General features: G+C 49.1%; 1 protein-coding gene across 3 annotated transcripts in view; it reads left to right on the top strand.

Annotated features, from left to right (window-relative positions):
* itga11b (integrin, alpha 11b) overlaps positions 1–12,592 on the top strand; it is a 125,364-nt gene extending 112,772 nt beyond the window's left edge. For all 3 annotated transcript variants that reach the window (XM_035396478.1, XM_035396479.1, XM_035396480.1), the window contains 14 exons: positions 430–569; positions 909–1,019; positions 1,125–1,210; positions 1,668–1,872; positions 2,398–2,496; positions 5,278–5,354; positions 5,987–6,070; positions 6,229–6,319; positions 6,847–6,960; positions 7,341–7,424; positions 7,654–7,764; positions 8,995–9,090; positions 9,809–9,922; positions 11,257–12,592. In XM_035396478.1, coding sequence (XP_035252369.1) covers positions 430–569; positions 909–1,019; positions 1,125–1,210; positions 1,668–1,872; positions 2,398–2,496; positions 5,278–5,354; positions 5,987–6,070; positions 6,229–6,319; positions 6,847–6,960; positions 7,341–7,424; positions 7,654–7,764; positions 8,995–9,090; positions 9,809–9,922; positions 11,257–11,334 — 1,490 coding nt within the window. In that variant the 3' untranslated portion in view covers positions 11,335–12,592. The remainder of the gene's footprint in view (positions 1–429; positions 570–908; positions 1,020–1,124; positions 1,211–1,667; positions 1,873–2,397; positions 2,497–5,277; positions 5,355–5,986; positions 6,071–6,228; positions 6,320–6,846; positions 6,961–7,340; positions 7,425–7,653; positions 7,765–8,994; positions 9,091–9,808; positions 9,923–11,256) is intronic.
* The last annotated feature ends 355 nt before the right edge of the window (positions 12,593–12,947 follow it).

Here is a 12,947-nt window from a genome sequence, read left to right as displayed (position 1 = left end):
CCTCTTGCCCTGTCCTTAAAGTGTGTCCAAGGCTTTTAAAGAGGGGAGCCATGAATAGTGCATGACTGAAAACAGATGGGGGGGGGGGGTGTCAGGTGACCTGCATGCTCTGGAGGGGGCTGTGAACTGTTCTGCTGACGTGTATCCGTGACTGGAACCTGCCTACCTACGCTTGCTATTTCTCTCGGTCAGACATCCGTTCATTGTTTGCTCCCATTGTTTATCAGCAAAATCCTCACTGTTTGAGCACTGACTATGACTTGGCAATAGACGGAGCCATTAGCTTCCATGCTTCAGTCTCATTCAGGGTGAGTCCTTCTGTTGGCTGAAGTGACTGGGGGTCCCCTGGCGGAGCTGTTGCGCTGGCTGGCTGCTGCGTTGTGCGTGCTGATGGCTCCCTCTCTCCCTCTCCCTCCCACCGCCGTCTAGCCCTGAGGTACAGCTCCTCCATCGAGGAGCGCCGCTACATCCCACGCGCCGTGCTGGACGAGGGCGACAGACAGCAGCTCCGCAACCTGAGCCTGCTGCCCGGGGTGGAGCTCTGCGAGCACGTCTACTTCCACGTGCTGGTGCGTACGCGGGCCCCGCTGCGGCCTTCTCACGCGCAGGAAACGCAGTCAGGCTGTGGGCACATGCACAGGGCTCGCGCTTCGGTACAGGAAGCCCCAGAGATTAATGAGGACAGGAGACAACTGAGAAACATAGCTTTACCTAAACAGAGAGGGTAAATGAGGACTTCCAAAACACAGGAAATCATTTTTGTCTACTAAGTGGCTTGGTATGTCATCCTGTGTCAGGCTGAGTTGCATTGTTTAGTGGTAGTGTTTTGTTTTGTGCTGCGCTGTGTGAAATTGCAATGTACTTCATGGTTGAGCGCTGAGCTAACTGCTCACTGCTGACCCCTAAAGGACACCACCGACTACGGCCGGCCTATCATCTTCGCTGTGGAGGCGGGCATGCGGGATTTGGAGGAGGGTCCCGTGCTGGACGATGGCTGGCCCACCACGGTCAGGTCCGAGGTGAGTAACAGCACCCACAGCTGCCCCACACCAGGCTGTTCGAATGTAACAGGCAGGAGCGAGGGCTGGGGGGGTACTCATTTGGCCATCTTCTTGTTACTCCAGCTACCTTTCTGGAATGGCTGTGACGAGGATGACCACTGCACACCTGACCTTGTCCTGCAAAGTCGTTCTGACCTCCTGGACCGCAGGTATATATAAACACCCACTCATACCTCGAAATAAAACCATAGACAATCTAGTGGTCATAATCTTCAAATACGAATCAAATATTTTGCCTGCCAACAAGAATTCCTGAATTCTGTGTTGGCAGACAGAATACTTTTCTTATTTTACCTGCCAACAAAGACTTCAGGAGTTCTCATTGGCAGACAAAACATTTGATACATATTTGAAAATATTATAACCATGAAATTCTTTATGGTCATATCTTTTGATTTAAGAATTTGATTTTATATGCATTTTATTTGAGGTATTCTTGCCTGCCAACAAGAACTCTTGAAGTCCTTAAGATTAATATTAGAACTCCACACATACAGTTTGGCTTCCATGATGGGAAGAAAGTAAAATTTTCACCGTGTGATTCTGGTTCGCGAGCTAAAAGCACGCTGGTCTCTGATTGGTCCTCTCTCCCCGCTCTCCCATCAGCCAGTTCTGTGCGCAGGCGCTGCGCTCGGGCGGGCCCCTCTGCCGGCAGCCCCGGCCAGCGGACGAGTCGGAGCGAGTCCTGGAGGCCACCCGGAGGAGGATGGTGGTGGAGGCGCGTCTGGAGAACCGCGGGGAGAACGCCTACAACGCCCGCCTGGACATCTCCTACAGCCCAAACCTCCACTTCTCCAGCCTCATAGTCAAGGTGCAGAATAGGGAGGGGCCCCAACATCTACAGTGTGCTGTGACAGAGCAACCAATAATCAACAACCCCACCAAATGTGGAAGAGTCCAGTGTAATTATTATTATCCCTCCAGACAGTCTGTCCACCTGCACTATGGCTGCAGGGCGGATCGGTGTTGAGTCTTTTCTAGCTATAACATAGCAGTGTTTTGTACTCATTGAATTACCAATGTCAAAAAATCTTTAATTTCTGCCCCACTGATGAGCATAATATCAACTTCCATGACCGATATGGGATAAACCTGTACAATGTTACTGTGCTAACTTGAGAAAAGGATTTTTCATATTTAAGATTGGCCTTGTTTGGTATTGATATTCTACTTAAAGATGAAAACCTACCTGACTGCTGAATGTCCACATCATTTTAGTTGGTGTTCTCAGGCTTCACTGTTGATGTTTTCGTATTTCAAAGATGTGTTGAAAATGTCGGGTTTCCAGCCTCTGGTTTTGACCCACCAGTGCACAACACACATGTCTCCCTGCCAGGACAACTCTGACATCAAGATCGAGTGCCGTGGCGAGGAGGGCCAGAGAACCGAGAGGTTCTGCAACGTCAGCGAGCCCTTTATGAAGGCGCAGGGCCAGGTGGGTTTCCCAGGCCCCTGCTTATTACAGCCCGCACAGGGGGAGGCTTTTCGGCTTGCCCTCATACAGGGGAGCAGCCCGGCCTGCCCCACGGGGCTGACGCACCTCCAGAAATAGCTTCGTCGCATTCCTCCGCAGGACGGGAACGCTTCGCAGCTTTCTAAAACCTGCGGGTTTTTCAAACATTGTTTCGACAGCCTTCAGATGTGTGAGATGTGAGCTCTGTGCCGCTCGCCTGATCAAACACTGCGGTTGTTAGTCTTTCGTGTTTCGCTGTCACAGTGTTTGTGTGTTGTTTTCCTGCCCCGTGCCCTGGCCTTCACAGACCCGCTCTGCTAGGCCAGGGTGGGGGCGGGGCTGCATCCTGTATTTGGCTAATGCTATGCTAGACAGGAACCTGACCTTTAATTCCTTCTGAGGCTTCACTCAGCTCTTTGTCTTCCAATAAATCTGAAGGCTTCTGAATCCTATGCCCCGCCCACAGTGGAAGGGGTAGGAGGGGGGGCTTTTCTGGGCAGAGCTTGCTGTGGAATTTAACGCAGAATCAGATGAGCTGCAGTTATTAAAAACAGCAGCTGGACCGTAGAGGGGGCGGGACGAAGGCTCACGTGTGCTGATGGGGAGGCAGGATATCAGCATATGATAACAGTAAATAAGAGAGCGGCTTGACAGGTGGGGGCAGCGCGAGGATTTGCTGTCGCGTGCGGGGGACACGTGGACGTGATTACCGGCCGGGTCGCGGTCCAGGCCTGCAGCTGTGCCGGCACGTGGTGCTGTTCCGAAAACCCCACAGCCTCCCCTCCGCTCCCCGATTGACACTGGAGTAATAACCATCACCCCTCGTTCTCCCCCTGTCAAACTGTCCACACAATCAACACATCCATTCCTCTTCCCCAGTCACTCTGCACGTTAACCACACCCACCTCCTGAGGAATCACATTATTGGCTGGTCACTCTGATGAGTCAAGGCTACTTGAAGGGCCACTTTCTTGGCGGGGCTAAAAACCCAGCGCTGTGGTCACTCTGTCTCAATTAATGATTTATTGGAGCCATTTAGGTTGAATGAGAGCCAGATCCTCATGTCCTTATGCCGGGGGCTCTGTGCGTGCGGTTAAGAGTTAAGATCCATACAGCACTGCTGCCGTTGCTGCCAAATCCTTACAGTATAAATGCTGTACCAGAAGAAACTTCTCCAGCGGTTTGGCCCAAGCCACAGCTTCGATGAGAAACCACAAGAATCTGTAAACTTATGAACATGCAAAAAAAAGTTTAACTGCTCTGTTCATTTTTAGCCATTTTGCAGACCCTCTTATCGAGAGAAAATTAAACAACTGATTTTTTAACATACGGTCCCTTTATACAGCTGGATATTTACTGAAGCGGCTGAAAGCCCCACCGGGGAACGAACCCTACATACCTGGAGCAGCGATCCCAGCTCCCTGAGCCATTAAGCTGCACTGCAGCCCAGGGGTTACACAGGTCACGCTCTGATGTGCTTGAGCCTTCCTCCTGACCGCGGTCCCTTAGCTTCATTGCGTGACGTCTTCTAGAAAAACTAAACTGTGTTTCAGACTAAAAGCTTCCACTGAATAAGGCTGTTTACGTGATATGCATATATGTAAACTGAAGTCTGTAAACTCTGCTGAAGATTGTCTCAGAGTACAGCCAGTCCTGCAGGACGTGGCTGCCCCATAATCCCACTTGCCCAGTTAAAGGTTGAAAGGTATGCAGGGCAGGGGAAACACTCTCCCCTGCCCAATCACAGCAGTCTTTTTTCTCCCCCTCTCTGTGCTTGGCCGTGCCAGAACACACTGACACCGCGCCAGTGCCCACATTCTGAGCGCTGACGTTCTCCGAGGCTCGGCCGCCGAGCGGGGAAATGAGCGGTGGCAGCTCTCTCTCCCCTGAGACGCTCATATTTACTCACGCTGCACGCCCGTACGCATCGTTTTGGTCAGGGGAGCGCAGGACTGGCATTCCTCTAATGCTTGCTGCGTTACAGACAGTTTTGGTTCAATCAGCAACCCTGCGCAATATGTCTGTTCAGGCAGCACAGAGTGGTTACCTGTACATGGAAAAAGAGGCGCCATCAGGAATCACTGATGCGGAACAACTCTATAGCTGCATATGCGCGTGTATCCTAACAGACAGACGGCTTGCTCCTCTTTGCTTGTGTGTTCTGTTGTTATTCTGGTTGCCAGTGGCGACACAGACTGCTGGCTCCTTGTTTGCACTGCTAGTTATCTTGGTTGTATGCCTTATTGCAGTGGTTACACTTTTTTAAACTGAAAATGTTTTTGTTGAGCTTTGTGTATAGGTTGTGCACACTGTGATGACTAGAAGAGTGTGATTAGTAAATAGTCTGTGAGGAGTACAGAATTTGTGATGAGTATATCAGTATTTGATTGTTATTAGTATGGAGTGAGTGTGACGAGTTGAGGTTGTTTGCCTTGTTCTTCTCTGGGGGAAGTGCACTGGGTAGTGACCCACGGGCTGCAGCAGTAGATCATTCCTGGCCTCTCTCTTTAAGCCTGCTGTATCTCACACTATTTGTGTTGGAGGCAAAAAGAAAAGAGTGCTGAGCCACATAAAGTATGTCAACAGGATGACTACATCCTGCAGCGAGTCTTACATCCTGCTCAGGCCTCCACATTCCCAGAAGCCCACTATTACCCGTGTGTGTGTGTGTGTTTGTGTATGTGTGTGATTGATCCATGTTCTGACGCATGAGAGCAGTCGTTTTGGTGTAAATATCTGAGCTCGTCTCCTCACCTGTCACAGGTGTCTTTCCGCCTGGAGTTTGAGTTCAGTCGCTCGGTGTTCCTGGACCATGTGAGGGTCATCCTGGAAACTGGCAGGTGAGAACACCCTCAACCAGACCTGAAACCACCACCCCATCAGCAGTGCCTATACAGCATTATAACTCAGCTTATTACTGTAAATTCACTCAGGGGGTCCTGATATACAAGACACATTATACATCCGTAGTTATGGTCCCATTAGGATGTTTGAGAAAATGTACCTTGGAGCACTAAATACAATAATTTCTGGTTGTGTGATAGATTGTCACTTGGGAATTGCTTTGTTGGAAAAATGTGAAATTGGGTTATTTTGAGCAAGCACCACGTCCTGCAGTTAGAGATCACTTCAGTTATTTTTGCAAAAGAATTGTGACACATTTCATGTATATTCAATTTCTGGGTAATTTCTGTAAATTGCAAATGTCTCAATTTGCTAAATGTTGTCCCATTAACAATGGCTTGTCTTAAAACATTGCATAGCCAAAGATTTTATATACAGATCCATTATTTAAAGTTCAAAATTCACAATAAAAGCTTAGCAATGAATTTAACAGAGGAAGAAGTTAATAATAGTGGTTTCTTTTTTGTTGCCAGAGAGTATGTCCCACACACAGGGAAAATATGTAATGTAATGTAATGTAAAAATACCATAGCTGTTAACACACCTTAAATATCTCTGTGTACTGCAGTGATGGAGAGGACATGACAGCTTCTGACAACTCCAATAATATCTTTCATCAGCTGAAATATGAAACTGACCTCCTCTTCACAAGGTTTGTTTGCTTGATCAAAAGCTGATTTAGTTTGGGCAAGACTAGCCCCCGTTACTGATATAGACACACCCCTCCCGGTAGGAGGGGGTTTGCAGATTTGGAAGCCGAGAATGTACACCGTGTAATTTGCTGTCTCTCTCTTCGTTCCTGGTCCCCAGGGATTCCAGCCCCTCCCGCTATGAGATCAAAGCAGACCGCTCCCTGGAAAAGCCTGCCAGCACAGACCTCCCTTTCAACTTCACCTTCCAGGTGAGCGCTGTCTACTGCCCAGCCCCATTCATCAAAGGGTCACAGACTCTGCACATTCATCAGAAGGTCATAGGCCTATTCTTAACATTGACAGTCTTTCTACGGGTGAATCTAAAATGAACCAATTGTGATGCGTTCATGAATACTCATAAAGTACACCAGGCATACCTGATGAGAATACTGCAGTGGATATTTTGTCCTTGGGCATGCCTCTTCATGAATAGTCATAAACTAAAACATTGCCCTGGATACCTCCAAGAATATGGAAGTGGAGAGGACCGAAGGGACACAGGAGTTGACCATCTGGTTAATGCAGAGAATCTGTGGTATAGTTATGCAGAGAGTACATTATAGTACTGGATTTTTGATGCCGATGCACCCTGCTTTCAAACATACTAGTTTTGACTGTGATGCTTTCACAGGAAGTTTTATCTCAGTTTATGCAGTTCACAAGGAATTATTAATGGAATTAGTCATTATTAATAAATTATTAATAATAATGTGTCTCTTCCTGTTTGGTTTTTCAGATTCATAACCTGGGCTTTTTCCCAGTGAGGGACCTACTGCTGAATATCGCAATCCCACAAGTGACAAAAACCGGGAACAAGCTTTTGCAGATAACAGATTTCTACATTGACCCGGTGAGAGAACACCGCGTGCCAAAGAACATTTTTCGGAAATACATTTCTGCATTTGAGACAATAATTGCCATGGCAATTTACACAAATGCACTGACTGGATACACTCTGATCTCACTGCCAGACCCACATATCGTCTGTCCTCTAGTAAACTTTCACAACGTAAATGTCACTGCAGTACTGCTCCCAACGTGGCATGTTGTACTGCCAACTGACCGAACTCCCGCTAGCAGCGCAAGATCTGATTACTTCACTTGTTCACTTCACCGCTTGGCAGCAGGCCATATCTTTGAGCCTGTGAGTGATTTTATTGTTACGTAACGTTACACTGGTGCTCAGTGCTTCACTGTGCCAGAGCATTCTGACTGGGTCTTGCTTATCAGACAGATGGGTCTCGCTGCGTCCCCCCCAAACACGCTCCGCAGTCCCGGGTGACCCCAGAGGATCTGTCCCACCTCCCACAGCTGGTAAAGCCCCATCTCACTGTCTCACTGTCTACAGATAAACATGTAACATAATATTGTACGTGTGTATCCCTTACAATCGATTGATTAAGTGATTGATTGATTGCTCTTCCATTTCAGTCACTATAGATGCCGTGAATTATTTCCCTCAGGAGATCTGTGGCTGTTCTCAGACAGACAGGTGCATTCCCATGAGCTGGCTGCACTATAATGTTTTCCCCCCACTCTGCAGAACCCCTCAAACACAGGAACCATCCCGATCCAGTGCAGCATCAACCTGCCAGCCTACAGGGACATCGCTGTGAGGATCACAGGATCCCTCCACCTCCAGACCCTGAACACTGTGAGTGATCTGTACACTCAGACCCTGTACACTGTGAGTTATCTGTACACTCAGGCCCTGTACACTGTGAGTGATCTGTACACTCAGGCCCTGTACACTGTGAGTGATCTGTACAACCAGACCCTGTACACTGTGAGTGATCTGTACAGTCAGACCCTGTACACTGTGAGTGATCTGTACACTCAGACCCTGTACACTGTGAGTGGTCTGTACACTCAGCCCCTGTACACTGTGAGTTATCTGTACACTCAGCCCCTGTACACTGTGAGTGATCTGTACACTCAGGCCCTGTACACTGTGAGTGATCTGTACACTCAGGCCCTGTACACTGTGAGTGATCTGTACAACCAGACCCTGAACACTGTGAGTGATCTGTACACTCAGGCCCTGTACACTGTGAGTGATCTGTACACTCAGGCCCTGTACACTGTGAGTGATCTGTACACTCAGGCCCTGTACACTGTGAGTGATCTGTACAACCAGACCCTGTACACTGTGAGTGATCTGTACACTCAGACCCTGTACACTGTGAGTGATCTGTACACTCAGGCCCTGTACACTGTGAGTGGTCTGTACACTCAGGCCCTGTACACTGTGAGTGATCTGTACAGTCAGACCTTGTACACCATGAGTGATCTGTACATTCAGACCCTGTACACCGTGAGTGATCTGTACAGTCAGACCCTGTACACCGTGAGTGATCTGTACAGTCAGACCCTGTACACTGAGTGATCTGTACAGTCAGACCCTGTACACCGTGAGTGATCTGTACAGTCAGACCCTGTACACTGTGAGTGACCTGTACACTCAGACCCTGTACACTGTGAGTGACCTGTACACTCAGGCCCTGTACACTGTGAGTGATCTGTACACTCAGGCCCTGTACACTGTGAGTGATCTGTATAGTCAGACCCTGTACACTGTGAGTGATCTGTACAATCATGAATGAGCTTTGAGCTTTCAGAGAAAGCAAAAATTGGCAGAGCTGCTATACGTTATCAGTGACTCTGCGATTTGAACCAATCATTTGTGTTTTCCATTGGTTCAATCGAGTTAGTGGCTGACAGCTCATTGTACCCCCGATTGAAACCTGAAACCTTGGTCTGCCATCAGTGGCCTTGACTGGCCTGTGTTCTGTAGCTATCGCCAGACTTGGAAGCTTTGGATCAAAAATAAGCGCATCTTTGAGCAATGTGTGTCACACCCTTTTTTATGACCCTTATGTCTTAGGTGAAGTTCAAGACCCTGGATCTGCTGACGACAGCATCGATAGAGCTGGACCCCTCCAGCCCCATGTTTCTGACTGAGGAGAGGCCAGTGAGACATGTGAGTTCAGGAGCAACTGACTAAAAAAAAACATTAAAATATCACTCTAACCTCCCCTTGGCCATCCCTTACCAGCCCTCAGAACTGTATGAAGGGTCTGACTGAACCACTCATATCGACACGCCGCACTAATTTGCACTGAAATGTCCGGTATTTAGGCAGACAGTGTGTGAAGCAGACCTTAAGGACCAAGGGGACCAGTAGAATATGGGTATATTCAGTCAGATACACAGGGGTGTACTGCCATCTGCTGGCAGGCAGGTGTACAGCATGGATAGATTTTCTGTCATGAAGGTCCAGGGGGCTGCCAGGCCCTGGTACACTGCTCTCTTTTGGCAGAAAACCAGAGAGCACGAGCTCTGACAGAAAATAAACCTTCTGCAGATGTAAAACGCATCATTGGTGGGACGGAATTTCAGCAAAGCTGTGAAAACTCCAAATTAGGATGCTCCAAATGTCAGCGAGAAAGATTTTTTTTCTCTCTCAACATTTTTCTTAAATGTTCTGCTGAATTACATTCTTGGCCTCCGTTACTTTCTAACCACATGCATGCTCACGTTCACCAGTTCGCATAAAACCCAAAGTATGCAAAGTACTGAGGACAGATTGGTGTTTCTGCTGAACATGCAGATATAGTAGATGACGACCACCGCAGCTCAGCACGACCAGATGGCCGCAGTCTGAGTCCAATGTCCTGTGCTGTGTTTCATTTCCTCAGATAATCCTGGAGATTAGAAAGGAGGGAGATCACAGGATTTCCATCTGGATTATTATCGGGAGTACCCTGGGGGGGCTGCTCCTGCTGGCCCTGCTCATCCTGGCTCTGTGGAAGGTAAGCCTGGCCTCCCCTGGAGGTGTAGGCAGGTGCCGCTCGTTACCCTAAATGTTACTCCGCCCCGGGGTGCTAGTGACGCGCTGCTGCTGAAGTCTTTGCTTTGTTCACGTTGTGCTTCGATGGAGGGATTCTGTATGCCAGCTGCGAGCTTCTCTGTCCACTGTGCTATAGTGCCAACGCTAGGACTCTCCAGTGCTCTGTGTGACATTCAGGTTCTCCCACATCTTGATAAACTACGGCTATTGAAAATATGTTTCCATATTTCTGTCTTTACGACTTTACCGATTTTAATACACTGTAGGTTTAGCTCAGTGCTATTTGCTCTTTATCTGGACCCATCATTTTCCACAAAAGGTTAAGCCTCAGAGATCAGGTGTGCACACAGCCTTTAGGAGCTGATTTTGCCTGTCAGCCTATGAGCACGCTGGACTGAAAATCAGAGCTGCCTCATAAAGACAGCCCCCTGCTGGACTGAAAGGCACGGTGCAGCTTCAGCTCCCTGCCAGACGTTGCCTCCCAGCAGAGCCTGCAGCCTTTTGCTCTCTGATCTGCCTGCGCTGTCATTTCACCAGTCTGTCCCCTCTCCTCTCCCCAGCTCTGCACAGTCATTTCACCAGTCTGTCCCCTCTCCCCACCCCCAGCTCTGCGCAGTCATTTCACCAGTCTGTCCCCTCTCCCCACCCCCAGCTCTGCTCAGTCATTTCACCAGTCTGTCCCCTCTCCCCACCCCCAGCTCTGCGCAGTCATTTCACCAGTCTGTCCCCTCTCCTCGCCCCCAGCTCTGCGTAGTCATTTCACCAGTCTGTCCCCTCTCCTCTCCCCCAGCTCTGCGCAGTCATTTCACCAGTCTGTCCCCTCTCCTCGCCCCCAGCTCTGCGCAGTAATTTCACCAGTCTGTCCCCTCTCCCCACCCCCAGCTCTGCGCTGTCATTTCACCAGTCTGTCCCCTCTCCCCACCCCCAGCTCTGCGCAGTCATTTCACCAGTCTGTCCCCTCTCCCCACCCCCAGCTCTGCGCTGTCATTTCACCAGTCTGTCCCCTCTCCCCACCCCCAGCTCTGCGCAGTCATTTCACCAGTCTGTCCCCTCTCCCCACCCCCAGCTCTGCGCAGTCATTTCACCAGTCTGTCCCCTCTCCCCACCCCCAGCTCTGCGCAGTCATTTCACCAGTCTGTCCCCTCTCCCCACCCCCAGCTCTGCGCAGTCATTTCACCAGTCTGTCCCCTCTCCCCACCCCCAGCTCTGCGCTGTCATTTCACCAGTCTGTCCCCTCTCCCCACCCCCAGCTCTGCGCAGTCATTTCACCAGTCTGTCCCCTCTCCCCACCCCCAGCTGGGGTTCTTCCAGAGGCAGAAACGGAAGGAGGAAGCGGAGCAGGAGGCAAACGGGAAGGTGGCGGAGGAGCGGTAACGCAGACTGCAGCCCGAGACGCGAGCTGGCACAGCACTCAGGGACCGTCCCAACCAGAGCCCGCAGCAGGCTCGCAGACAGTTTGAGAAGTGTTCCACGCACTGGTGTACCTGCCCGTCAACAATGACTCACAACCAATCGCAACCAAACTCCGCCTTTGCACTGTGATGCCCAGCTACTCGCCACCTCAGGACCAATCAGAGTCCCCTGTCCCTTCACTGTCCCAGTGCTACAGTCCCCTTGCTAGTGCTGCTTAGATGGTTCAGCGCACACTCTGTCCTTTCCGGGTGTATCCAGCAGCCATCTGCCTGTCTCTAAGCACCCTCATCCAGAATGCCAACTACTCAATCATTTGGTTATTTTGAGAAACTTTATTGAAGTATCTGCACTTACCCCAAAATCTACCAGAAATCTGCCCAGAACATTTTCTACCACGGTATAAATAGTTTTTTTTTCTTCAGAAACAAAGCGGATGCACTGATACCAGTAGGCAACTCCATTTAGTGACTGACCTTATCAGAGAAGGACTGACATCAGGCAACGGACTGGATGCCTCGGGGTCCACTTAGAGTGACAGCCGTAGAGGTGACAACAGTGGCCACAATTGCTTCAGCACACAGGAAACCACCAAAGGAGAACATGCTGGAAGTATTTCCATTGTCACTTCCCAGGGGTACTGGCATCTGGATATAGCTTATACCGTCATCTGCAAGCTCACTGTGTTTTATCGATTCTCCCAGAGACCAAAAGTTTTAATGTTTTCTTTATATTTTATAGATCAAATGCTTAATATTGATGCACTTTTTTATGTTTTATAAAGACAAACTTGAATGTTGTAAATAGCCAGGTACCTTTTTATAACAGATATCATTGTGATGTACTCCCACAAGGATTGTGGCATTACCCTGTAACTATAGCAACAATGCAGAACTAGTTTCTTTTCTGACACTTTCTGTCCTGACATGCTTTGCATCTCAACAAATAGCCTTGGTGAAAGGATATGCACATTGTACAGTTCTGTCAGCGAGCTCTGTTCGTTCTGCGTGTGCTGAATGGGGGACTCGCCCGGGCTTCCACACGACCACAGCGACGAAGCTGGACGTTATTTAACCGTGAAAATGTGTCATCGTCTTGCACAGTCAAAAATCACTTAAAAGGAATCCAGATATCTCACACTTCTATTATTTATCGATCAACAAGGAATGTAAATATGTTAATGATTCTGAATAAAAATGTTCCAGGTCTCTGGTTACGGAGTGCAAAGTCCATTGCTCAAATTCAAACTGCAGTGGTGCACCTCTACAGCTGTGGCAAGGACGTACAAACGCCCTGCCTATCACTGGAACCAGACGCCATCAGGCTTGTGTAACGTGCTGTGACCCTAAAGTGTGTGTAGTGCTGAACAACTGCTGGAACCTGCAGGTCCACTTAACATGCACCATGTCCTGCCTGAAGTCACACAATCACACACACTACCAGTTACAGCCAGTGTGTCTGCCACTGTCACATACGCCTATACAAGGAGATGAGGATGAATATGGTTTGGATTCTGAGGCACAGACTCGAGCACGTGAGAGAAAGGTAAAAGCAGGAACAGGATGAATCCGACCGTA

This window comes from Anguilla anguilla, chromosome 16, assembly GCF_013347855.1.
Source record: "Anguilla anguilla isolate fAngAng1 chromosome 16, fAngAng1.pri, whole genome shotgun sequence".
Taxonomy (NCBI): Eukaryota; Metazoa; Chordata; class Actinopteri; order Anguilliformes; family Anguillidae; genus Anguilla; species Anguilla anguilla.
Note: the sequence above shows the minus strand (reverse complement) of the source record. Positions and strands in the feature narration are given on the sequence as shown.